Genomic DNA, 22,723 nt, shown 5'->3' on the forward strand with positions numbered 1-22,723 from the left:
AAATTGTATTTAAATTTAAATGTTATACTGTATATTTTATAAAATTTAAACTTGTCTTGCGTTTTCATAAAGTTGAATGACTTTCTAACCACTACCTCATAGTACAAAATTAGTGACTATCCAAGTCAATTTAAGCCTGGTTTATTTGAAAGGATAGGTGCTGGCGTTCGTTATCTATTTGGACATCATCATAATCACAATAATATAAATACACCATTAAGTAGTCATAATCAGAGAATGAATACACCAGGATATGGTATGCCAGCAGGTGGATGGTTTAGACCTCAAACTCCTACTTGGAGTAATATGGGTGATCTTAGACAACCTCAAGATTTCTTCAACGTTCTCCATGGACCGAATGAAACTGGTTTTTTTAACAATATTTTTGATAGAATGAGATCTAGACAGTTTAATGGTGGTTTAGGTTTTCAAGATGCTTATGGTATGCATCAACAATGGTTACAGGGCATTGATAGACAAACTATGTCACCGATGCAGATCGGTGCAGCTGCTGCAAGTCATGCAGTCCTTACTATAGCTCATCATTCCTCAAAATTACATCAACAGACGTTCATGGAGAAGCATATAGCAAGAGAGAATTGTGCCGCTTTGGCTATAGCATATGCAAGACAGTGAGTATATTTAAAAAATACGTTTTGAGGTATTTGAGAGTATTTGAGAGTGTCTAAATACCCTCAATTTACTACTTAAAACCCTCAATACGCTCTTAGATACGATTAACTGACACTTCTGTCATAGATTCTGGCATGAAGTTTATGGCCCAATGATAGACCCCCGGATGGAATACGCCTGTGAAGTTGCCTCTGCTACCGCCTGGAGAATGTACGAAGAAGCTGAAATGTACGGTTTAATGGGTGGCATTGGAGGTATGGGCGGTATGGGCTTGAATAGAGGTATGGGGATGCCATATATGCCCGGTGGTCTTAGTAGCAACTATGGAGGACCTGGTATGTCTGGAATGGGTGCTATGGGCGGCATGGGTGGCATGGGAGGTATGGGAGGTATGGGAGGTATGAGTTCCATGAATGGCGGGATGATGCCAAATCAAATGGGCATGGGTATGAACTCAATGATGAACGGCGGAATGAATGGAATGATGGGAGGTGCTGCCGGTGGTTATCGTGGAAATAGTGAGTTAATTTCTCCTTTCTTTGTCTATATCGGATCTAATTAGATTAAGGTTACTATGATCAACCCAACACAAGAGAAATAATATTTGTACCTCAAGTCTACACAGTACCAATGGACCAATACTCTTATCCTCAATATGGCGGGATGTATAACGGAGGATATCAAGGAGGATACCAACAAGGCTACCCTATGGGAATGGGAGGACCCGGAATGATGGGCGGCGGCTATAGATATTAATGATGATAATAAATTTATGATTTATGTATTTAGTTTATGAATAAACAATTATCTCGTTCTTTCCTTTCTTTTCAACGACGACATGGAAGATGATATTGAGCAAGTAGACGAATCCGGTAGTTCAACGATGTCCTCTAGCATTTCATCTACAGCTTCCATTCCAGCTGCACCAATAAAAGCAGTTCCTTGGGGATCTACGCCAAATGTGAGGCAAGCTGAAGAAGTACAGCTTTCGCAGTTACAACAAGATAAGAGGGACAGCTCTCCTATTCCAATACCCATAAAGAGTAGGTCGAGGGACCCGTCTGTCAGCTCCTCCGCTACCGTCGTAGCAAATCATTTGCTACCAAACGGTGGATCTAATGGCAATTTTGGTGTCACACCTCCAGGCTCGCCAACTAGGCAAAAAGCTATGAATGGACCAACTACACGCCCAATGTTAGGCGCTGGCGTTAGATCTCAGAGTTCGGGTAATCAATCTGCTAAATCTAGCAAATCCGGCAAGTCAAAAGACGATTTCATTTGGGGTGATATCATAGGTGAAGGTAGCTTTTCTACTGTTACCTTAGCATGGGATAAGTTACCAACACAGTTGCCCCCACCTCAATCACTTAATCAACAATCAAACCACTCGAGTTCTCCAGCGAGAATGAACACTTCTATACCTTCTTCAACTAGTTCTTCAAGTTCAATGTCCTCACAGTCTCTTTCTGTTCCCAAACAAGCCAGGTTGTACGCCATGAAGGAATTGTCACAGGCCCATATCGTCAAAGAGAACAAGATTAAATATGTTACTATAGAGAAACATGCTTTGCAAATTCTTAACACTGATAATCAAAATGGGCTGTCACAATTACGCGAAAACTCCGAAGAAGACGATAATACCAAAGGTAAACGTAAACCAAGGCGTCAAAAGAATGAGGGTAGCTTGGGAATCATTAGATTGTGGATGACGTTCAGAGAGGGTCCGTCCGCCTTCCCAGGTAGTGATAATTTACAATATATGGCAGGTGATTCACTCTTCTTTGCATTGGAATATGCACCAAATGGTGAACTTCTATCCTGGATAAAGAAGGTATAGGTTTATAATAGTATTTAGAATCATGATTAATTATATGTTTAGATGGGATCATTCGATGAACCTAGCGCTAAGTTCTATGCTGCTCAAACGCTATCAGCTATAGGATTCATGCATGCTAGAGGTATCATACATAGAGATATTAAACCTGAAAAGTGAGCATAACTTTAAACGGAGTTTTTCGGTATCAATTAATTTAAACTTAGCATCCTTTTAAATTCCGATATGATTATAAAGGTCACCGATTTCGGTAGTGCAAAGATATTAGATCAGTCTAACTACAATGATAACAATATTGATGAGGAAAGAAGTAAATCATTCGTTGGTACTGCAGAATACGTATCACCTGAGTTATTACGCGATCGAAGTGTAGGAAAGGAGTGTGATTTTTGGGCATTAGGTTGTATAATCTATCAAATGATTACTGGAAAGCCACCCTTCAAAGCAACGAATGAGTATTTAACATTCCAATTAATCATTAATTTGGATTACTCGTTTCCAGAAAATTTCCCACCAGTTGCTAAAGATTTAGTACAGAAATTGTTGGTTTTAGATCCAAATGAGAGATTAGGTAGTGGTGAAGACGGTATCGAAAATATCAGAAATCATGAATGGTTTAATGATGTCGATTTTCAACAAATTTGGAATATGAATCCACCAATAATCCTTACTGGTATGACTGAACCTAAACCACAGTCTAATATACCTTCAGATGCCTACTTTGAACTCAAATGGGATAGTGATGAGGAGGATGAATTTGAACAAGTTAAAGTTGATAATGATGATAATGATAGCGACAGCAATAGCAATAGTGAAATACCAAATAGAAATCAAGATGATACGCTCAAAGTTGAGCAAAATGGCGATAATGATAGGGTTACTTCTAGTCCTGGTTTCAGTAGTGATAGCGATTACCTCGCACCGCTTACATTATCATCAATAAGTGCCAATGGCAGTGGAAAGGAAATGTCCGAGGATATGAAATCGCAATTGTGAGTATGCTTGATAACGAAGTTCGATGTTTTCTTACATACCTACCCAGATCTACTATCCTTTTACCATCGGAGAAATTACACTTAGCTTCACCTGTACTCGTTAGAACTCAAAGGAAATTTCTAGGGAGGACAAAGAGGCGGTGGATACTCTTGACAGATTTACCTAGACTATTATGTGTCAAAGAAGAAACTTTGAAGGTCAAATTTGAAGTAGATCTCGGGATTGGTGATAGCGATGAAAGAGCTAGAGTTAGATTGGAAGAGAAAAATAAAGTTATAGTCAGTGCTGGTGGTAAAGACGTTGAATTTAGCTTCGATGAGGGTAACGAGCCAAATATTTCAGTTAAGTGGTATAATAAAGTTAAAGAATTCCTCAATAGCTCTACAAATTCCAATAATAGCAATAACGGAATTAGTCAACAATAGGCCAGCAATTGTTTCAGCAATACAACAACAACGAGACAGTTTTTCTTTTATATAAAAAGTGCATAATTTAGTTACATTCAATCAATTACAAGTACAATTTTTTTCTCTTTATGGTTTTTTAGTTAATTGATGCATTATATAAGTTTCTGCTTATTTATAAGTCTAGAACACCATCATCGTTTTCAATGAGTGTGTCTAAGAATCTGATAAACTCAGAGAGAGGGAAACCAACGACATTGTTGTAGTCACCCTCAATACCTTGTATGAGTAAGCTTCCTAAACCTTGCAAAGCGAAACCGCCTGCCCTGTCGATGCCTTCACCAGTTTCAATGTACTTCTCAATCACGTCGTGGTCATTATCAAAGAAGTGTACTTTTGTCATATTAGCGAATGTCTTTTGTGCGTATCCTGGTGATTGTAAAATTGGATATGCTTGGGTTGTTCTTGTTAGCTTGATGATCGAGGGGACAAAAAAAGACACTCACTTATACAGACACCTGTAACAACTTGTAATTCTCTTCCACTCGCATCTGCAAGCATTCTGTATTGATCGTCGGCATCTTTAGGTTTCTCGCAGATGGAGTAGGTTAATGGTTGGTTGATTACCTCATCATAGCTCTGTCCTTTTGAGAGAGATGGTGCGTCATCTGGTACGAGTACTACAGTGTCAGCTGTGTATATGTGTTAATGAAATAACTTCAAAATGGTCTAGACGCACCTGAAATGACGAGATCTGGTGAGTTCTTATCATCTTCTAACTGTTGGAAATGTTAGAGAGATCATTACTACAATAATGTACATACAACTAATCTCTCGTAGACTTCTTTACCCTTCTCAGTCGCGGTATTTATTGGATATGCGTGTGGATTGTGAAGGTAGTCATCTTTACTGAGAGTTTCTTCAAATGTTGAAGGTATAACTCGTGGGTGTATACCAACTTGTGCTAGTATATCCAAGCGTCTGGGTGATGCACTAGCTAGTATGACATGCTTATCTTTCAATTTATCAAGACTAGGTAATCTGAATGGAAGAATTTGCTTCTTAGCTGCAGCTGGTGGGTTATCGAGTAATGTCTTTAGTGGTTTCTCCTCCTCCTGCTTTGTGTTGTTGTTGTTGCTTAAAAAGTAACTAAACATGGTCAAGAATGAAAGAATGTGAAGGGTTTATTAGATATTTTATACGAAAATGCAAAAAAGCGATTAAATTTAGTTTACATTGGTATAAATTTACAGTCTAAGTAATCTACTAGAGCGACTTACCCAAGCCACGTAGAGCAATGTTGACAGGTAGACTGCGAGTATCATTGTTGAAGTAATAGTGCTACTATAGATCGTTTCTATTGATAGGTTTATTATTCCAGTAAAGACATTAGCCTAGTATTCTCATGTCAGATGGAGATAACACGTTCACAAACTACTCACTATTAAAAATAACGCTAATCCATTATTGTTAATCGCTTGGAGGATTCCTGGGACGGCTACCGCTTGTCTGGATGGTGTCTTGAAATTGACGAGATCGATCAATAAGAATAACGTCAAGAAGGATGTATTGAAAGCGACAGTCCAGAGTATGTATGGTAAATTAGCCTATCTAATCTTAGATGATATCATATATGGAGATATTTACTTACCATCCGACGGGAAACTTCCATATTGAAGAATCTCGCACCTCCATATAATGACCAATAAAGTATAGAGAATGATGCCAAGATAATTAGCAGCTTATCACGCTTATCTTTGGCAACCTTCTTCGTCAAACGCTTACGGAAGTACGCGTAAGGATCCTGTGGTAGTGAATATAATCCGATGTCTAATCCAAAGAGGTATATGCAAAGGTATCCAATCATACTGACGATACCTTCCTTGTTATGTGACAATACGTCATCCCTAGGTGCGTGTAGTGTCCACTCTTGCAATGAAGTACAAGAAAGCAAGACCTGAAACGAACCTCCAATTAGGACAGCCATCCACGAGAATTGAATGTCAGTATGTTGATTAATTATTGTTAGAGGCTTCGTGAGTAATGGTAACATGGCCAACGTGCAGAAAAAGTTCCAGTGGGTGCCGTATTCGCTGGAGTGTTGTGGATAGTCGCTCAGACTGACAGCAATGAGTCTTATAATAGCCAAAGCAATCAATGGTAATACTTTGCGCATGTTATATGATTTCAAGATGTGGTATTTTGCATCAACGACACCCAAAGCGAAGGTAAATGAGCCAACGCCTAAATCCATGAAACTAGTACCGAATGATTCTGTTTTGGCTAGCTTTCTAGGGAATATTGGGAAGTCTACGGCGAGTATAGACAATAAAGTGAGGTATAACAAGTAACTTCTGTAGTTGGTTATGTATGACTTCAACGACAGTTGTATATTGTCTTGCGAGTGTTGTGGTAGTGGTGATGGAGGTTGAGATTTCCAAGATGTGCCATTGTCGAAGTCACCAGTTGTTACTGAGTTTGTGTGTCTATGTGAGCTTGACTTTGAAGACTTCTGAGGCAATTTTACTGGAAAGATGAGTGTAATAATAGAAGTTGTTGCTAATAGTATAACGTTCAAAGTCGTAATCCAGTTATTTAGTAAAGTTGTTGCTAGGAATATTCCGGTGAAGAGTACGAGTGAAGACGTAATAATAGGCAGTTTAAAGCGTTTAATTAGAATTGAATAGAGAATGAAACTGTTTATAGCTATAAACGATAGATTGTTTATTGTCTTAACGGCTTCACCCGCATTGTCACTCATAAATTGATCTTTCACTTGATTGTAGTCCATAAAGATGTATTTAAAAGTTTAATTTCTTTATTAGAATATTTTTATCAACAACGTCTCACATAAACCTGACTCAGATTCTTCTTCTTATACTACGATCAGCAATATGGCAGAAGAACAGCAATATTTAGATGAAAATGGACAACCAATGACAAAGTCAGCCATAAAAAAGCTCAAGCAACAACAAGAGAAGGAAGCAAAGAAGAAGGCCACACAGGAGCGTCTGGCGAAGGAACAAACAGACAGACAAGCTGCAGGCGGTGAGGACACTGCAGCTCAAAACTACGGCCCTATTAAGGTACACTCACAAGAGCGCACCAACATTGAGCGCACTCAAATTAAGGACATCGACGCTTCATACAAAGATAAGCATGTTGTTATTAGAGCGAGAGTGCAAACTTCAAGAGCTCAAGGTGCAAAAATGGTTTTCTTTGGATTCAGACAACAAGACTCTACAATCCAAGGTGTTTTGGTCGTTAAGGAACCTGCAGTTTCTAAACAAATGGTCAAATGGGCAGGATCATTAGGTGATGAGTCAATCGTCCTCATCGATGGTATTGTACAGCTTCCAAAAGAGCCTGTACACTCAGCTACTCAACAAGACGCTGAAATTAGCATCCAAAAAATCTACACTATCGCCGATGTCCCAGGTGGTAAACTTCCATTCACAATTGAGGATGCCTCACGTCCAGAAGCTGAATATGAGAAGGAAGATGCTCAATTCAACAAGGTTCACTTGGAAACCAGATTAGACAACAGAGTCGTTGACTTACGTACCCAAACCAACCAAGCAATCTTCAAGATACAATCAGCTATCTGTAAATTGTTCAGACAATCACTTGATAACAGAGGTTTCATTGAAATTCACTCACCAAAACTCATGGGTGCCGCTTCAGAATCTGGTTCTTCTGTTTTCAGTGTATCATACTTCAAATCACAAGCTTTCTTAGCTCAATCCCCACAACTTCCAAAGCAAATGTGTATCGCTGCTGATTTCGAAAAGGTTTATGAAATTGGTCCAGTATTTAGAGCTGAAAACTCAAACACTCATAGACACATGACTGAATTCACCGGTCTTGATCTCGAAATGGCTTTCGAGGAGCACTACCATGAGGTTGTCGAAGTTATGGATGAAATGTTCAAGAACATCTTCAGAGGTCTTAAGCAACAATACGCAAAGGAGATTGAAATTATCAAGGCTCAATTCCCACACGATGAGTTCGTCTTCCCTGAGGAGACTGTCAAGTTGCACTATAAGGAGGCTATAGCATTACTCAGAGAAGCTGGTAGAGAAGTTGATGACTTTGAAGACTTCAACACCGAGACGGAGAAGTTCCTCGGTGGTTTGGTCAAGGAGAAGTACAACACTGATTACTACATTCTTGACAAGTTCCCATTAAATTGTCGTCCTTTCTACGTGAGTGCTACGGCTGTTCATTTACTTCACTAACTTGAAATTCTCAAGTCCATGCCGGACCCTGCTGACAACCGTTACTCAAACTCTTACGATTTCTTCATGAGAGGTGAGGAGATTCTCTCAGGTGCTCAACGTATCCACGACCCTGAGTTCCTCATTACTAGAATGAAGGAGCACGGCATCAACCCAGCAGATATGCAAGGTGGGTAACAAATGGACTTGATGAATTTATTCTCACTACTACAGGATACCTGGATGCTTTCAACGTTGGTGCACCACCACATGCAGGTGGTGGTATCGGATTAGAGAGAGTATTGATGTTGTTCTTAAAGCTCAACAACATCAGACGTGCCTCACTCTTCCCAAGAGACCCAAAGAGATTGGCACCATAAGTATAAACCAAAAATTATGCATTTCCTCATTACTATTATGCCTCAGCTGGTGGTTAGTCTTCTAAGTTCTACATTATCTGGACTATATCAAGACTCATGAGTGAAAGAAATGTGCCAACGACTTATTTCATAGAACTTAAAGAAGCCTCTAGTTGTTATACAATAACAACATCGATGATTTCAGAATGGTTTGCGTTTTTAACAGATTCTGCCTGAGCTTCGCTGGAAAATATACAGAGTTTCTCTTGAAATCTCTAATAAGTTTCAAACCCATGATTTAGTATCTTCAGAAATGTTAAGAATTAGAATCGCTCATATATGGAAAACTAATGATCGATCAATGACGAAGCTACGACGTGAAGTACTTCTCCAGATTGCTCTTAGTTTAGCTTATATAGCACATATATCACTCTACTTCCATCGTATGTTATTCAATAATGCAATTGTGAATTTACATGGCATCCTCGCTCAAACCGATTGATTTAAGTTCGTTCATGACCAAATCACCTACATTCATAGCAGGGTACTTTGGTAAATGTTCTGGCAATGCGAATGAAGATGATAAATGGTAGAAGAATGTACTTGATACTCGTATCAATGGACGTTCTGGATGCTCTTTTTTCTGTTTCTCGATTTGTGAGAGTGTTTTCTCATTTACGACTACCTGAATTTTATTAGTTGATCCGGAAAGTCATTCTACTCCTACCTCATGGAATCCTGCTAAAATGTTTCCGCCGGTGTAGTGTTCTAGTTGCTTACCAGCTTGTACGAGATAGCAGCCTTCCGGAATTGCAACTGGGATCTTCTTACCAGTATTGCGCGCCCAGATATTAAGACCAGAATATCTAGATTTACCGTGGATAGTGAGGAAGTTCAAGTCAGTCTTTAATTTTCAGTGAGTCAAAGCAAAACAGATATTCTTCACTCACGTGAAAACCAGCTAAGACGGAATTGAGGTAGCCGTATTTTCCTAGATCTGAGCCTGTAGGTGCGAGTAAATGGTTGCCATATTTAGCAGCATCGACAAATGTATCATCTGGCAATCCCAGCCCTTGAGCGACAAGAATAGAGAGCTTTTCGATTGTTTCTAAGAAGATATTACCAGTGTCATTCATGACCTTTTCCCAATTTCTGTCTTTGAAAGCGGCTGGTGTTATGTTCTCGAGTGAATCGCTGGCATATTGGATATTAGGATCCTTTGTGGACATTCTATGAAAGAAACGACATTTAAGATCGCTGCCATCGCCACTTTCCTCTACTCTTGTCGGCCTCTCGCTCTCCTCGAGAGTGTCTATGACAGACAAACAATATGCGTCGCGTGTCTTGGTTATATTAGAATTTCATGAATTATTGTTTCTAGAGAACTCACTGAAAAGCATTTAGCTTTCTCTATACCGACTGTACAGCCAACTTGGTAGCTATGTTCTGGTCTCTCATCTTGCTTTAATTCGTCGACAGGCTGATTGAAATAGTCCTCCATCATATCTGTAAAGCCATCCAAGTTGCTGGCTGACGGTACTCTAATGAAGACAGCCCCATAGGTCGACAAGCCTTCTGCAGCTTTGATAGCCTCTGATTGGTTATTTATAGATAGATCAATCGTAGGAATCATTTTATTATCTATTCCTCAGTTGGAAGTATCTCTCTAACATCCAAGTGCACCAATGGAGGAGGATGAATTGCTGTCTACGTTCAACCATTTACAGGAGTATAGTAAATATTTAGATATAGTATTAGATAAGGGTATAACAGACACACGAACTAAAGATTCTGCCGTATATCAGATTGGTTTGGTTGTAGGTCGTTCATCTCTTTTATTGGAGATAACATAACACTTTTTAGTTGGAAATATACCAAGAACAGAGTTATCTTTTAGATCCTTACTTAGATCAGATGTTATCTCCCGTTATCAGCGCGTTATCAACATCTATCTCTAGGAATGAGCAACTTAGCACGAGAAACACGCTTTCAAAGTTGATATACACCTTCTCTAAAACTAGAGGTCATAAAATCATCACGAGATTCTTCCCACATTCAATACCCGACTTGATATTAGTCCTTGATGCTTCACGTTCATTCACAGAGGGCGTCGCTTGGGAATATAGATACATTCTTCTATTATGGCTCTCGATTGCTATTAAGATACCCTTCGATTTGAGCAAGCTGTTTCCAAATCAAGACATAGCCACGCAGTTGCAAAATATATGTACAGCTTATTTCCATCATCCTGGAAAAGAACGCGAGGCAGCTGTCTTGGTTCTTAGCAGATCATTTATGAGGTGAGCATCAGAGTTGTAATTCAAACAAATCTGATGTCAAAACAGACAGGATATGAAATCACGCCTCATTGGCTTCGTTCAATGGTGTTTAGCACAATTGGAGACAGCCAAAGAAAATGCATTCATTGTGGGTAACGTATGATATGTCTTAGTCAATCTAATTTATCACTAAGGCTCCTTCTGTTCTTCAATTCTTCTCTGAAGTCCTGAAAGTCAGTCAGGGAGCAACAGTTGCAGAATTACAAGGTCCAATTGAACATTCTTTAGCTCATTCAGCCGATATAAGTTTGAATAATCCTTTATTACGCAAGTATTGTGTAAAACTGACTGCAAGGTTGGCGTACAAGTTGAGCGACGATATAGACAAAGTGGAAGAGACGATAGGTTATCTGTTAGAGTACTTGAGTGATACCGTAAGACCCTCTCTCTCTCTCTCTGCACGTTGATAAATATATTAACAATTGCTAGGATACCATAGTTAGATGGTCAGCTGCCAAGCATCTTTCACGGATAGCCGCAAAACTTGGTGATGAGCATAGAACTGAAATTCTAGACGCCGTTTTGTCAATTTATGCCGAAAACACTAACGTCGACGATGCCTCTTCCAACGAATTTGCGAATTGTGACTATTCGTATGTTTCGGAATCAGCATGGCATGGAGCTACCCTCTCGCTTGCTGAAGCTTTCCGCAATGGAGTAGTTCCCTCTGATTATGTTAGCAAACTCGTACCTGCTGCTATAGCTGTTCGTGTCAGGCACTATTCATTAAGACGCGCAATTGACCACCCTTTAGAGTATTCATTTTGATTTGAAGAAAGGTACAGCCTCTGTTGGAAGCAATACACGCGATGCGGCTGCTTATCTGTTCTGGGCGATGTCACGGAGTGTTTCACCAGCTATCATGGAAGATTTCATCGATAAGATCAGCATCCATCTCATTCAGAAGGCATTATTCGACAGGGAAGTGCACATTCGCAGAGCTGCTAGTGCAGCATATCAAGAGATGGTCGGGAGAACTGTGAGTAACTATAGCTTCACCTATTATAACAGCTCAAACTTCTAAAAGAATCTCATTAAACATGGTATTGACGTCTTGCGCGCCGTAGATTTCTTTGTTGTAGGTGTCCGTAGAACGGCTTTCCTCGACGCCGCTGTTGATGTATGCGAGTGAGTTACCTGCTTCAATTACGATATAGACTAAACGGATGCAAGGTACGAATTTTATCGTAATAGCATTATACCATTCGTCGTAAAGAGTGTTATCACACACTGGGACTTTGACGTGAGGAAACTAGCCTCACAGTTTTTGGGTCGTGTGTGCAAAAACCATCCATATTTGCTTGATAGGGTAGTCGAAGAGCTGGTAAGTATCAATTCTTAGTAGATATGAAGCTTAGTCTATCTTAGAAACCACGACTAGCCTCTGGGGATCCTGTCATTCTACATGGAACACTATCAACATTGCATCAACTGTCAATTGCGTTTATGAATAACAACCAGCTTTATGAGAAGGTAAGCAAACTAGCTTGCTGATCTTTTTAATTCACACTGTGTTAGATATTCGAGCAGTTGGAACACATACAGTTATGGCAATTCCACACACCCCGCTTCAGTCCAGTGCTAGAGGTATCCAATAATCTTATAGCAGCTATCGCAAGCACATGTAACCTTGAAAGCAGGAAAGAAATTGCTTTGAAGATTATAGATATCGGACTTAAACATAAATCAGACGTTGTCAGGTATTCGTCTGCTAACGCGTTAGGGTGTCTTAGCAAAACTACTGATTGTAAAAGCTTTGTCCAATCGTAGGTGTCCCTTGTTTAATTGTTGACGCATATCTCACATATTCTAGTATGATCGATGATTTCCAGTCTTCTGAAGGATTCTTCCAACAATCGATAGCACTCTCACTAGGATACCTTTATTACAATGAAGTAACACTATTAAACGTCTCCTTGAATTGTCTACTTAGTATAGTCAGTAGTAAAACCGTAGTAGAATGTCGGTTGAATGCATACGAATCGTTGTCTAAATTGTACACAAGTTGTACTTCTCAACAGCACACAATCTTACAGACACTTTATAATGGTTTATGGGATTATAGTATGGACCAAAGGGGTGATGTTGGTGCATGGATTCGGCAGTCTTGTGCCAAAGGGTTGACTATTTGCTTAAGTGAGAACGTAGAGCCATCCTTTGTGGATAAAGTTGTCAGTAGACTCGTAGGAATCAGTCTCGATAATATCTACACTAGTCGTTGGGTCGCCATTGAAGAGTTAGAGAATATGATTGATAAAAAGCTAATCAATGACACTCAAACGACCAATTCTTTACGTGATTTCTTCTATAATACAAGGAAAGACACAGAAGATGTGTACTCATCTTCGAAGATCTTTGAACATGTAGTTACACTCTACCAGCAGGAGTCAAAGTTAAGAGATGATATACTCATGGGCTTAGGATTAGCTCTTATAAGTAAAAATGAAATATCTGTTTATAATTCTAGGATGGCTATACTTGGTCTCGCGGATAATCTTCTAGATGACGTCGTTAAGCGGTCGATCATGTTATCCGAAAGCAACACGAAAACAAGTTTCTTTACTGGGTTAGCTAACACGCTGTTTGTCGTCCTTGATGAAAGAGATGTTTGTTGTGATGATCTGTCAGAGATTGTCGCATTCAATTCTAAATATTGTCAAAAATCGAAAGTAATCAATAGAATAACAATCGGAATGAAAATTGTTGCGACGCTGTTTTATAAATATGATTATCAAGCGGCCAAGAAATCTCTAATACAATATTTGACTCACTCTCTTCCGCGTATACGTGCAATAACAGCAGAAGAAGTATACATTCAATCACAAGTATATGACGGTGATCAGGGACTATTAGATTGGTTAATGGATATCGATTGGCTTGGTAAAAATCTACCAGCTGCTGAAGTAAAATTATAATAACATAATGCATGCATAGTATTTATACAACAGTGTTAACGACACCTTGAAATAATGCAGGGAAGTAGTATTTGATTTGAGGTTCTTGATTATCAATCCAAACAATGCCATCATCCATGACAGCCTGTCTTAATGAGTTTCTAGCTCTATCGATTGACCAACCGTTAGACTGAAGTAGAGACTGATCAACCCAGCCATTATTAGTAGAAGCAGAGGTGAGCAACAACATTTGATCATTATTTAGCTCCTTTGGTTGTGAACGAAGGTATAGTATTTGATTAATTGGTATAATCTCATAAAGATGTTGATTATCGTGCAATGGCTGAAGAATTTTAATTGCTTTTTGAATATCGCTCAACGTAATCTCTGTATTTCTCTTAATTGAAAGTGCTTTGAGTATATCTGATAGTCTAACAAGACCACCAGTGAGAGTTGTTGTAGAAATACACATATCAACCAACTGGACAGCCAAACTTAGATAGAAATCTGAGATACCTGTTAAGTTACTAAATAAACTACCTCTGGCTATGTTGAGAGGATCGACACCGATAGTGGCGCACATTTGAGTGAATCTATTCCTAAATTCAACGTTTGATTCAATATCTTTACGATGTTTTATAGAGAATTCTTTTAAATAGTCTTTAAATACGTCTAATTGTTGTTTCACAGCTTGTAATTGATTATCATTGATAGTATTGCTTAAATTTTGATATGCAGTAGCGTTATGATGATGTTGTAATGATCCAATACCTTTATTATATCTTCTCGACATTCTTTCACCCTATCCGGTGATGGACGTCGCGTATGAAAGTTGTTCTGAGACTATCAGGACGTGATGTCGGATGAAAACAGAGTGAACGAATTAGAGACGCAGGTGTTGCAAGAATATTCTTCTATAGCACAGACTATGAAGAGGGTAGGTGTTCTAGTTATTCTATTAACGCGTATGTTTACACAACTCAGTTCAATCAAGTGTGTAAAGAACTCAGTCATAACCCAAATGAGCAGTTATTACAACAATTACGTCAATTAGAGCAGAAAATGGGTCTCGTTTTGACTTTATATAAGGCATCAGTGTGGAGTGTTATTATGGATGAACAACAACAACAGCAACAACAACAATAATGATAAAATGAAGAATAATTCAGTGATATATCAATAAACTTGTACAATTAGTCTATTACCAGAACCTGTTATAGCTGCTTGGTAATGCATGGTAGTTTGATCTCGAATGATGGTTTGCCTGAGGTAATTGGGCCTGCTGTGTACTCTCATGTACACCCTCAGGCGTTGTGATCTTGATGTGCGTAGATCCATCTGGGTTTCTTGTCGTTTCCTTGACTTCTTTTCTACCGTTGACGATCGACGTGGAGATTGATCTACCCGAGGTCATAGCAGGCATACCAGACATGCTAGACATGCTGGACATACCAGAGAATCCACCCATACTAGAAAGACCACCCATACCTCCCATCATCGAAGGGAAACCCATCATGTCGCCGCCCATGAATCCTGCAAATGGATCAGATCTATGCATCGAAGGTTGTCTATTGAAGAATGGGTCGTTGAAAAATGGGTCATTAAAGAATGCAGTCGATGATCTCATTTGCGATACGAGTTCATCGAACAAACTGAATGGATCTGAGTAAGCAGAAGACCTAGAGTAACCAGCTCTAGAAGTTGAATCAGCTGGCTGTGTGAGTGTCTCATACGCCACACTAATCTCTCTAAATTTCTCCTCTGCTTGAGCTTTCTGAGGATCTTCAACCTTATCCGGGTGGTAGATCCTAGCTAATCTCAGGTATTGCTTTCTAATATCTTTTTCCGTCGCTGTATTTGGTAATTCGAGTACTTTATATGGGTCACTCATGACGGTCGTGATCAAGTGTAGCCTCGATTTTAAGCACAAGAGGATAACATATTTGAACAGGGATTACGTCAATTTAGATAATTTAAAATTAAAATTACAGCAGGCTTATTCTTTAGGCAAGGATAGCTTTAGTGTCGTCTATATAGACGATGATGGCATATACACTACCCTGCGAACAGACGACGATCTCGATGAGTGTTTAGAGTATTTTGGTAGTGATGATGGAAATATTACCTTGAATTTAGAAATCCTAGTTGATTACGATGGTCCTAGCTTATCTGATACGAACTCTATCAATACGAGCGCATACAACTCCTCTGATAGCTCAGAATCTATAAAGTATGGCGTGAAAGACGCTGACAATTGTTCGATTTCATTATCACAATCTTCCTCTGAGAAATCATCAAAGAAGTCATTCAGTTTGCGTTCCAGTTTGTCAAAGCTATCGATAAAGTACAAAGAACAAGGCAAAAAGCTGGCAGGAAAACCAAAGAACAGTAAAGCATCCTCCTCAAACCATAACACCAATATAGACACCTTCTCAGACTCACCCACACATCGTCAGCATGGGAATGATGAGGATGATACAATCTCAGAAGCCACTCATAACCCATTCAAACCATCAGAGAGCACTCCCAGTTTGAATTCATCTATTGGTCTATCGAATAAGTTGGAATTAGCTGATGAATCTGATGGTCCGGATAGAGGTGATCTCGCAGCTAGGTGGTTTGCTGACCAATCAGAACGAGCATTACTTGCAACATTTGGAACACAACTAGCTCCATCTGAAACTACGGCCACATCGGACGATTACGCTAGCAGTTTCGATAGTGACGCCGTAGCACTTGAATTGGAACAAGATGGGAAGGGTTCGTATAGATATACCCTAACGGGTTCAATGGACGGAATGTTTATCAATAACGATGAGCCATTCTGTAGCAGTTGCAACAAACCACTAGATAATCTCCGATATATTTGCACCAGCTGCGGCGTATCCAGTTGCGAATTCTGTCCAGAATGCATCGAAGGTGCAGGCGCGGTACACGCTATAGAGAACACACCAAAGCATGCGTTTAGGGAGTGTCTCCGGAGTGATCAAGGGTGGATAAACGTCGATTATGGTAATGACCGCAGTTGCTCAATCTGCAAGAGCGTCCTTGCTGTAGACTTCAAATGCGTGAGTTGCCAATCACTCAATTTGTGCAGGAGATGCTGGAGCAGCGTTAGAGATATACATCCATCGCACGCTTTCTTGGAATTACCACCTTCAGATACGGACTTCAGTAATCATCAACTTCGTCAAAAGCGATCTGTGGCCTCTAATGCTCAAATTAGAGAGTCTTATTCGAAACTACAGTCGCGTTCTCAGATTGCGGGCACCTCGAGTGGTTCACTGCCAACCACTAATCGAACTAATGGAAACGAGCAGCATAATCGTGAGTTGCTCACTTATATTAGTAGTTCTAATCTGACAATTCTCAAGGTAAACACCAAAATGTGTTTTGTCATAAGTGCGTATATTCTTTCGTCATTGAGACTCACACTCACATGCGTTGTGCAGTTGTTTAGGAGATATAGTCGGTCCAAGATTCCACTGCGCAGTTTGTGCGATCTACGATTTATGTCAGGACTGCGAGAGTCTAGGTGCAGCTAATGGAAATGGACATGATGGAACACACATCATGATGAAGATACCAGTACCATTATCTAATGATGAAGTACAACAGTGAGTTGACTTGACAATGTTCTAAAATATCATCTAACAATATCCAAGAGTTTCCGCACGCGCTAGAAGAATGTGGGATAATGACCGTAATGACACACCAACTTCACAGACTGATAACGAACAACTACGTAATCTGCAGCCAAGGAGGAGAGCTTCAAAGAGGAGGCCTGTAAATCATGGCGTTCAATGTAATGGATGCGTTAACAATATCATAAAAGAAAGATACGCTTGCTTGCATTGCGCTGGAGCATACAACCTTGTAGGTTATTTGTTGGTAGCTAATTATAGCGATCTGATAATAACTTGATAGTGCGGAGAATGCGAGAATATGTCGTATATTCTTCACGACCCATTTCATATTTTCCTCAAACTTGAGCAAAAATTGAAAGAACCTGGATTAAAGGAAATGGGGGATGCTTTGCCAATACTATACAAGATTCCAGCTGGTAATCCATCGAATAGTTTACACGTATCACCTTTGCCTTCAACGTTGGGCGGACCTAACGAGTATTTGTCTACAATTAAACATCAAAAGGTCGTTTGCGATAGGTGCATGGAACCAGTATTAGGTAAATGGTTCAGATGTGTGAATCTAGCTGGTAGCTACGACCTTTGTTCAACATGTGAACCGAATGACAGTCATAAAGAAGAACATATTTACCTCGTCATTAAAAGTATAGTCGATATGGAATTGTTTGGTGATGTCGCACAAATTGGTAGTATACAAGGTAAAGCCCTACTACCTGGATTGAGTTACGCGACGTGAATAAAGGAAAACTAATAATACAATAACTTTATAGTAGAAGCTATAAAGAGACTTTAGGAGCGTTGTCGTTTCGCCTCTTCGTTTATATCACTCGATGAGATAATATCATCAATCGAGCGCTTAGAATTGTTAACAGTTGGTTGTACTTGTAAAGAATAGTGTAATTGTTCTTGCTCGAATGGGTTCATTGTATTGTGTGGTTTCTCAGGCTCCTGATTGAGTATATGCGCGAAACGGTCGTGTTGTATCGTGTTAACTGGCAATTGTTCTGCTTCATTTCTCAGGTATTGTGGATCTTGTGGGATGTGTGTAGTCTGTTCGATGAAATGCTGATCCTGGTGCTGTTGCTGTTGCTGTTGATGTTGACAGTCTAATAAGTACTTCTGTGCTAATTCTGGATCACATTTCATTAAGGCTTCAAGTAAGACGCTGTAAATTGTTAGCTGCCAGGACGTAATGCTATAAGATAACATACTCATTCTCGTTGTTCACCTCCGTCAATGCACTCTGAGCTTTCTTAATCTTGTCCTTTATCTCTACAGTCTCGTGTTGTGCTTCGTTCCACCTTTCTCTGACGATAAGATAGCTAAGTGGTGACTTAGATTACTAGTAGTTGCATATCAGAACAGACTCACGCTCTCTTATACTTTGACGTTATCTTCGCCCTCTCAGTTGCTCTACCATGTACGACGACCTAAATAGTTTGTCAATAAAAGATATTACTGCTATATAATGAAATACCTTTCCTGGATAGCTCCTGAATTGTTGTTGTTCTCGTTCTTCTTCGTGCTGTTCCGGTACTTTCGCGCTAGTTGAAGGTTCCATTGTAGAAAGTATTTATATGAATATTGAATAAAAATAAATAATAAATGTTAAAGACAAAATAAAAAACTTATGTCTTCTTTATTTCACTCTTGAAGATTCACAACGATGAGCTTGATTGCAGGACGTCCAGCATTTAGACAAATTCAACAAATTCCAAGAGGAATTAGATCAGTTCACATTGAGAACAAAGTGCACGACGTACGTCTGTCTTCTTTCATTATAAAGACATTCACTCATTCAACTAAAGACTATGCCTTTCCGTACAAACGGCGGTGGATTCGGTGCAAAACTCGCAGTTGTATCTATTATCGGTTTTGGTACTCCATTCTTCGCTGCTTGGTACCACGGGTGAGTTTTGTGAACCTACTATCCCTATTCGTTTACTAAGTCATACAACAGTGCATTCCGTTAAGAATGTATTAGATATATAAATACATATTTCTATTTAATATTACTCTTTATCCCTACACTCCTTCACTCCTTCACTATCATGTCGATTTACTCACTTTTGAGAGATGGCGAACAGTTTACAGAAACGACTAGCAGCTCTGACTATAATAGTAGAATTGATACTTATTCGAAAGCTACATTAGTAGAGATACATTCTATAGTACGATCTCTTGAAAATGACCTCAGTCTTTGTTTGAGAGATGACTACAAACAGCAAAGTATTCTAAATGTTAAACATTACAGCGATATTGGTAGATTCATTGAACAGTCTCGTTCATTTACTAACTACATTCAGTTTACACCCTTGCAGCTGATTTTCATAACAATATTAACACGATCGCATTAGAAAATAACAAGAATAATAAAGAAATACTCAATGAAATTACTCGCTTTAATGCCAGACAAATGCAATTCAACATGTCCCTAATGTCTTGGTTGCAAACATCCCAGAGAGTTAAAGAGGTTAATAAAAAGAACACGTTCGATAAAGGAACCCAAACTTTATAAATTACCTCATATGCATTTTAAATTACCTCATTTGGCATTTAATTGATATTCGCTTCTACTTTCGTAATCACTTTGGCTTATGAGTACAAGTAATCTTCCACCAGAGCTACTTTTACAGATTATTTCTCAGCTAAACAACGCAGATTTGGTAAATCTCGTTAAATCAAGCAGACAATTTTATGCTTTAGCTATTGAACAACTTTATAATACTATAGGTGAGCTAAAAGACTATATAAAATATTTACTTTACTCATAATAAAGGCAGATTTATCGATATATGAAGACAGTCGTTTAGTCCATGCCATTATCAATCTCATTTACTCTTTAAACCAATCATCTAATAATTCACGACATATACGCAAATTAAAACTCAATTATTCTTCTCTCAACTACCAAATTATACGTAAAAATCTACTACAAAATCTCTTGGAATTGATACCAGCTACTACGTACACATCTGATGGTCGAAAAAGACGATTCGTATTGAAAATTATCAATACAGAACCTGAGGATATACTCCATACGGATAGGATTGCAAACTTACTAACTCAGATACCTCAACTTGAGACTTTAGTGATGGTCATGAAATCTTCTTCTAAAACATTAACAGTCAAACGCGATCAATCTAGTCAAATTGAAGAATTTTATGAGTTCGTAAGGCGGAGTGATGAAAGTACATGAGCAATTTATTATATATATTTTTATAAAATTGAACGTAAAAAGAGAAGTTATTTCATACATTACTTTTTGGTCATTCGTATAACAAGGTAAAACAACAAACGATAAACAACTGCAATGATCAACATTGCGAACGCGAATAAAACCTTATTTTTATCCTTAATTTCAAGGTATTCTAATATGTCTTCACCTGGAAGTGCACAAATACCTTTTTGCTGTAAGGAAGAAGGATATGAGCATTGACATTGACCTTCAGATGATTGTGTGCAGCTAAATAAAACATCCTCCAGATCATTCTTCGTATTTAAAACAAATCCGTACGTTTGAAATGAGATCCAATGCACGAAATAATAATAGAATTTTGGTAGATTTGGTGTTCTGATGAAATATCCTTGAACACACATCCAAAATCCATTTATGAATGATCCTAAACTAATAGCTGCAACGTTATCTGGTATTAATGCTGCAATTAAAACTGATTGACATTCTGCTACGAATGACGTCAAAAAGTAATAAGCTAAAAATCTAAACCAAGTATCAGCACCAGGTTTTAAATCAACTGCCCAATAAACAATAAGTAAGAAAAGTGAGCAACAAACGAATACGAATGGTATTGTTATTAATGTTGAGCTTATTAAGAATGCTGAAGGTCCATATAATCCGTTAGCTCTTTCACGAACGTAGACCATTCTTTCTTCCAGAAATGATGGTATTCCAGAAACACTCATGAAAGCTATAAATGTTACACCAAAGGAGTGTATTGATAATCTTTCATTGATCTTATCTGAACTTGTACCTAGATGTAACCAAACAGTTGCAATTAATAAACCCATCATTATATACATTGCCATTCTAGCTGTATATGCAAGTAAATTACGTTGACTATTTAACTGTGACCTATGACAAAGAACTGTAACTTTGTAACACCAATTATAGAAATCTGATGTTCTTGATCTCATAATCATAGTTGAAGGACTATTTGATTTATTTGTAAAAAGTGATTCTGCTGGTGTTCTAGGTGTTTTCATATCTGTATAATCATCCTTTAATTCAGCGGTACTACCTGATCCATTCCGTGAATATGATTTCCATTTTTGTGATAAACCAGTTAGATATTTTTCACTATCAAATCCCGGATTCTTATTTGAGAAATCAGTGTTAACTAGACTAATTGCATGATCAGCTGGATTTGTATATGCTGGACATGGTTTTCCAAGATAATCAAAGTAGTTTATCAATTCAATTGTAGGCGCTTGATACATTGTCTTCCCTGATGCAAGAAGTAAACATTGATCGAACATTTGAAATATCTCCCATTTTGGTTGATGTATCGTACACAATACTATAATACCTTGCTCAACGGCCAGTTGCTTTATTGATTGCATAACTTCCTGTGATGTCTGACTATCTAAACCTGACGTTGGCTCATCTAAGAAAAGTATACGAGGGTGCGATACAACTGCACATGCTATTGTTACCCTCCTTTTTTGTCCTCCTGAAATACCTCTCTGTATTGGTGTCCCTATTCTATTGTTCGCAATTTCACTAATACCGAGAGATTTCATTGTAACGTCAACTCTTTTTAATAGCTCTCCTCTTGTTATATTCGTTGGTAAACTGTTTATCTGTCAATTTGTTGATTACCCTTTTTGTAGTCACATACCTCAATTTTGCGGCGAATTCGATAGTTTCACGTACACTTAAAACTCCAATAAGAGCATCATCTTGTTCAACATATTGTGCTAGTTCTCTCATATCAAATTTAGGATCATCATTAAATGATATCTATCGACATTTAAGCATTGTATGGGGGAGACGCATGGATATAAACTTACGATAGTACCAGGAGAACCTTTAGCTTTTTTACTTATAACGTCCAAAAATGTAGATTTACCAGCTCCTGAAGGTCCCAATACTTTACTTCGTGTAAGCGACGTGTTATAAAAAAAAACATGAGACAATCCTCACCAGCCATCATTTCCCCTGAGTAGATAGTGCCATTCTGTTCAGATAGTATAGTTTTTGACTTCTTCCCATTCGTCTTAAAACCTAAATCTGACCAGCTTAGCTTGTGTTTCTCGCGCATAGGGCCTGGTGGGTATAATGATGCAGGTGTGGGTACACCATTGGACTGCTTTTCTGTTAATCTACAGTATCTTACAGCCTATCAATACAACTAACCTCCAAATCAATATAATTATCTT

At 38.6% G+C, this 22,723-nt stretch overlaps 15 protein-coding genes across 15 annotated transcripts; 8 read left to right on the top strand and 7 right to left on the bottom strand.

Moving 5' to 3' along the window:
* Window positions 1-91: 91 nt before the first annotated feature.
* Window positions 92-1,357, top strand: WALSEDRAFT_59304 (hypothetical protein; the record flags this gene model as incomplete). The annotated part of the gene is made up of 3 exons (XM_006956247.1): window positions 92-632; window positions 760-1,151; window positions 1,202-1,357. Coding segments are annotated over exons 1-3 (942 nt in total), but the record flags the coding sequence as incomplete, so codon positions are not given.
* A 120-nt stretch (window positions 1,358-1,477) lies between these two features.
* On the top strand, window positions 1,478-5,166 carry WALSEDRAFT_59305 (kinase-like protein). The gene is made up of 8 exons (XM_006956248.1): window positions 1,478-2,354; window positions 2,400-2,464; window positions 2,513-2,622; window positions 2,674-3,459; window positions 3,510-4,320; window positions 4,374-4,559; window positions 4,607-4,646; window positions 4,692-5,166. Exons 1-5 carry the CDS (start codon window positions 1,517-1,519, stop codon window positions 3,886-3,888), a joined length of 2,178 nt encoding a protein of 725 aa, XP_006956310.1. The 5' UTR covers window positions 1,478-1,516; the 3' UTR covers window positions 3,889-4,320; window positions 4,374-4,559; window positions 4,607-4,646; window positions 4,692-5,166.
* WALSEDRAFT_35230 (GWT1-domain-containing protein) lies at window positions 3,954-6,678 on the bottom strand. The gene is made up of 6 exons (XM_006956249.1): window positions 5,519-6,678; window positions 5,310-5,474; window positions 4,692-5,261; window positions 4,607-4,646; window positions 4,374-4,559; window positions 3,954-4,320 (listed from the first exon to the last, which is right to left on the bottom strand). The coding sequence occupies exons 1-3, from the start codon at window positions 6,656-6,658 to the stop codon at window positions 5,115-5,117; spliced, it is 1,452 nt and encodes a 483-aa protein (XP_006956311.1). The 5' UTR covers window positions 6,659-6,678; the 3' UTR covers window positions 3,954-4,320; window positions 4,374-4,559; window positions 4,607-4,646; window positions 4,692-5,114.
* WALSEDRAFT_27126 (Maf/Ham1) lies at window positions 4,043-5,024 on the bottom strand (the record flags this gene model as incomplete). Its single annotated transcript, XM_006956250.1, has 4 exons — window positions 4,043-4,320; window positions 4,374-4,559; window positions 4,607-4,646; window positions 4,692-5,024. 4 exons carry the CDS (start codon window positions 5,022-5,024, stop codon window positions 4,043-4,045), a joined length of 837 nt encoding a protein of 278 aa, XP_006956312.1.
* Window positions 6,679-6,769: 91 nt separating the features above from the next.
* On the top strand, window positions 6,770-9,115 carry WALSEDRAFT_59307 (aspartyl-tRNA synthetase). Its single transcript, XM_006956251.1, has 3 exons — window positions 6,770-8,072; window positions 8,121-8,274; window positions 8,319-9,115. Exons 1-3 carry the CDS (start codon window positions 6,804-6,806, stop codon window positions 8,462-8,464), a joined length of 1,569 nt encoding a protein of 522 aa, XP_006956313.1. The 5' UTR covers window positions 6,770-6,803; the 3' UTR covers window positions 8,465-9,115.
* Window positions 8,652-10,110, bottom strand: WALSEDRAFT_59308 (Clavaminate synthase-like protein). The gene is made up of 4 exons (XM_006956252.1): window positions 9,834-10,110; window positions 9,394-9,786; window positions 9,171-9,347; window positions 8,652-9,128 (listed from the first exon to the last, which is right to left on the bottom strand). The coding sequence occupies exons 1-4, from the start codon at window positions 10,074-10,076 to the stop codon at window positions 8,916-8,918; spliced, it is 1,026 nt and encodes a 341-aa protein (XP_006956314.1). The 5' UTR covers window positions 10,077-10,110; the 3' UTR covers window positions 8,652-8,915.
* An 18-nt stretch (window positions 10,111-10,128) lies between these two features.
* Window positions 10,129-14,487, top strand: WALSEDRAFT_56198 (ARM repeat-containing protein; the record flags this gene model as incomplete). Its single annotated transcript, XM_006956253.1, has 11 exons — window positions 10,129-10,260; window positions 10,307-10,743; window positions 10,789-10,870; window positions 10,917-11,156; window positions 11,212-11,487; window positions 11,537-11,761; window positions 11,810-11,910; window positions 11,956-12,106; window positions 12,151-12,255; window positions 12,301-12,548; window positions 12,596-14,487. 11 exons carry the CDS (start codon window positions 10,129-10,131, stop codon window positions 13,695-13,697), a joined length of 3,099 nt encoding a protein of 1,032 aa, XP_006956315.1. The 3' UTR covers window positions 13,698-14,487.
* WALSEDRAFT_42833 (winged helix DNA-binding domain-containing protein) lies at window positions 12,596-14,487 on the bottom strand. The gene has a single exon (XM_006956254.1). It carries the CDS (start codon window positions 14,467-14,469, stop codon window positions 13,720-13,722), a length of 750 nt encoding a protein of 249 aa, XP_006956316.1. The 5' UTR covers window positions 14,470-14,487; the 3' UTR covers window positions 12,596-13,719.
* Window positions 14,488-14,532: 45 nt separating this feature from the next.
* On the top strand, window positions 14,533-14,822 carry WALSEDRAFT_62316 (DASH complex, subunit Dad3; the record flags this gene model as incomplete). The annotated part of the gene is made up of 2 exons (XM_006956255.1): window positions 14,533-14,613; window positions 14,661-14,822. The coding sequence occupies 2 exons, from the start codon at window positions 14,533-14,535 to the stop codon at window positions 14,820-14,822; spliced, it is 243 nt and encodes an 80-aa protein (XP_006956317.1).
* A 4-nt stretch (window positions 14,823-14,826) lies between these two features.
* WALSEDRAFT_67281 (DnaJ-domain-containing protein) lies at window positions 14,827-15,567 on the bottom strand (the record flags this gene model as incomplete). The annotated part of the gene is made up of 1 exon (XM_006956256.1): window positions 14,827-15,567. One exon carries the CDS (start codon window positions 15,565-15,567, stop codon window positions 14,878-14,880), a length of 690 nt encoding a protein of 229 aa, XP_006956318.1. The 3' UTR covers window positions 14,827-14,877.
* WALSEDRAFT_56201 (hypothetical protein) lies at window positions 15,566-18,355 on the top strand (the record flags this gene model as incomplete). The annotated part of the gene is made up of 5 exons (XM_006956257.1): window positions 15,566-17,003; window positions 17,051-17,078; window positions 17,129-17,293; window positions 17,342-17,552; window positions 17,604-18,355. The coding sequence occupies 5 exons, from the start codon at window positions 15,566-15,568 to the stop codon at window positions 18,057-18,059; spliced, it is 2,298 nt and encodes a 765-aa protein (XP_006956319.1). The 3' UTR covers window positions 18,060-18,355.
* On the bottom strand, window positions 17,201-18,961 carry WALSEDRAFT_59309 (hypothetical protein). The gene is made up of 4 exons (XM_006956258.1): window positions 18,801-18,961; window positions 18,695-18,753; window positions 18,535-18,645; window positions 17,201-18,488 (listed from the first exon to the last, which is right to left on the bottom strand). Exons 1-4 carry the CDS (start codon window positions 18,882-18,884, stop codon window positions 18,113-18,115), a joined length of 630 nt encoding a protein of 209 aa, XP_006956320.1. The 5' UTR covers window positions 18,885-18,961; the 3' UTR covers window positions 17,201-18,112.
* WALSEDRAFT_53397 (hypothetical protein) lies at window positions 18,950-19,344 on the top strand. The gene is made up of 3 exons (XM_006956259.1): window positions 18,950-19,082; window positions 19,132-19,232; window positions 19,284-19,344. The coding sequence occupies exons 1-3, from the start codon at window positions 18,990-18,992 to the stop codon at window positions 19,294-19,296; spliced, it is 207 nt and encodes a 68-aa protein (XP_006956321.1). The 5' UTR covers window positions 18,950-18,989; the 3' UTR covers window positions 19,297-19,344.
* A 30-nt stretch (window positions 19,345-19,374) lies between these two features.
* On the top strand, window positions 19,375-20,522 carry WALSEDRAFT_67285 (hypothetical protein; the record flags this gene model as incomplete). Its single annotated transcript, XM_006956260.1, has 4 exons — window positions 19,375-19,585; window positions 19,630-19,796; window positions 19,972-20,056; window positions 20,107-20,522. The coding sequence occupies 4 exons, from the start codon at window positions 19,375-19,377 to the stop codon at window positions 20,520-20,522; spliced, it is 879 nt and encodes a 292-aa protein (XP_006956322.1).
* A 46-nt stretch (window positions 20,523-20,568) lies between these two features.
* Window positions 20,569-22,696, bottom strand: WALSEDRAFT_42838 (P-loop containing nucleoside triphosphate hydrolase protein). Its single transcript, XM_006956261.1, has 4 exons — window positions 22,488-22,696; window positions 22,355-22,434; window positions 22,183-22,304; window positions 20,569-22,136 (listed from the first exon to the last, which is right to left on the bottom strand). Exons 1-4 carry the CDS (start codon window positions 22,603-22,605, stop codon window positions 20,582-20,584), a joined length of 1,875 nt encoding a protein of 624 aa, XP_006956323.1. The 5' UTR covers window positions 22,606-22,696; the 3' UTR covers window positions 20,569-20,581.
* Window positions 22,697-22,723: the final 27 nt, after the last annotated feature.

This window comes from Wallemia mellicola (genome assembly GCF_000263375.1).
Source record: "Wallemia mellicola CBS 633.66 unplaced genomic scaffold WALSEscaffold_2, whole genome shotgun sequence".
NCBI classification, from domain to species: domain Eukaryota; kingdom Fungi; phylum Basidiomycota; class Wallemiomycetes; order Wallemiales; family Wallemiaceae; genus Wallemia; species Wallemia mellicola.

Bases quoted from the DNA above. Each gene is read 5' to 3' on its own strand.
- WALSEDRAFT_59305 (XM_006956248.1), top strand. From the start codon at position 1,517: ATGTCCTCTAGCATTTCATCTACAGCTTCCATTCCAGCTGCACCAATA. The intron at 2,465-2,512 runs GTATAGGTTTAT...TTATATGTTTAG, and splicing joins TTCTATCCTGGATAAAGAAG to ATGGGATCATTCGATGAACC. The intron at 2,623-2,673 runs GTGAGCATAACT...ATTTAAACTTAG, and splicing joins AGAGATATTAAACCTGAAAA to CATCCTTTTAAATTCCGATA.
- WALSEDRAFT_35230 (XM_006956249.1), bottom strand. From the start codon at position 6,658: ATGGACTACAATCAAGTGAAAGATCAATTTATGAGTGACAATGCGGGT. The intron at 5,475-5,518 runs GTAAGTAAATAT...AAGATTAGATAG, and splicing joins TGGAAGTTTCCCGTCGGATG to GCTAATTTACCATACATACT. The intron at 5,262-5,309 runs GTGAGTAGTTTG...TGAGAATACTAG, and splicing joins GATTAGCGTTATTTTTAATA to GCTAATGTCTTTACTGGAAT.
- WALSEDRAFT_59307 (XM_006956251.1), top strand. From the start codon at position 6,804: ATGACAAAGTCAGCCATAAAAAAGCTCAAGCAACAACAAGAGAAGGAA. The intron at 8,073-8,120 runs GTGAGTGCTACG...GAAATTCTCAAG, and splicing joins TAAATTGTCGTCCTTTCTAC to TCCATGCCGGACCCTGCTGA. The intron at 8,275-8,318 runs GTGGGTAACAAA...TCACTACTACAG, and splicing joins CAACCCAGCAGATATGCAAG to GATACCTGGATGCTTTCAAC.
- WALSEDRAFT_59308 (XM_006956252.1), bottom strand. From the start codon at position 10,076: ATGATTCCTACGATTGATCTATCTATAAATAACCAATCAGAGGCTATC. The intron at 9,348-9,393 runs GTGAGTGAAGAA...TGAAAATTAAAG, and splicing joins CCGTCTTAGCTGGTTTTCAC to ACTGACTTGAACTTCCTCAC. The intron at 9,129-9,170 runs GTAGGAGTAGAA...AATAAAATTCAG, and splicing joins TTTTAGCAGGATTCCATGAG to GTAGTCGTAAATGAGAAAAC.
- WALSEDRAFT_42833 (XM_006956254.1), bottom strand. From the start codon at position 14,469: ATGTCGAGAAGATATAATAAAGGTATTGGATCATTACAACATCATCAT.
- WALSEDRAFT_59309 (XM_006956258.1), bottom strand. From the start codon at position 18,884: ATGGAACCTTCAACTAGCGCGAAAGTACCGGAACAGCACGAAGAAGAA. The intron at 18,754-18,800 runs GTATTTCATTAT...CAAACTATTTAG, and splicing joins TCAGGAGCTATCCAGGAAAG to GTCGTCGTACATGGTAGAGC. The intron at 18,489-18,534 runs GTATGTTATCTT...AACAATTTACAG, and splicing joins GAGGTGAACAACGAGAATGA to CGTCTTACTTGAAGCCTTAA.
- WALSEDRAFT_53397 (XM_006956259.1), top strand. From the start codon at position 18,990: ATGAGCTTGATTGCAGGACGTCCAGCATTTAGACAAATTCAACAAATT. The intron at 19,083-19,131 runs GTACGTCTGTCT...ATTCAACTAAAG, and splicing joins TTGAGAACAAAGTGCACGAC to ACTATGCCTTTCCGTACAAA.
- WALSEDRAFT_42838 (XM_006956261.1), bottom strand. From the start codon at position 22,605: ATGCGCGAGAAACACAAGCTAAGCTGGTCAGATTTAGGTTTTAAGACG. The intron at 22,435-22,487 runs GTGAGGATTGTC...CACGAAGTAAAG, and splicing joins CTCAGGGGAAATGATGGCTG to TATTGGGACCTTCAGGAGCT. The intron at 22,305-22,354 runs GTAAGTTTATAT...AAATGTCGATAG, and splicing joins AAGGTTCTCCTGGTACTATC to ATATCATTTAATGATGATCC.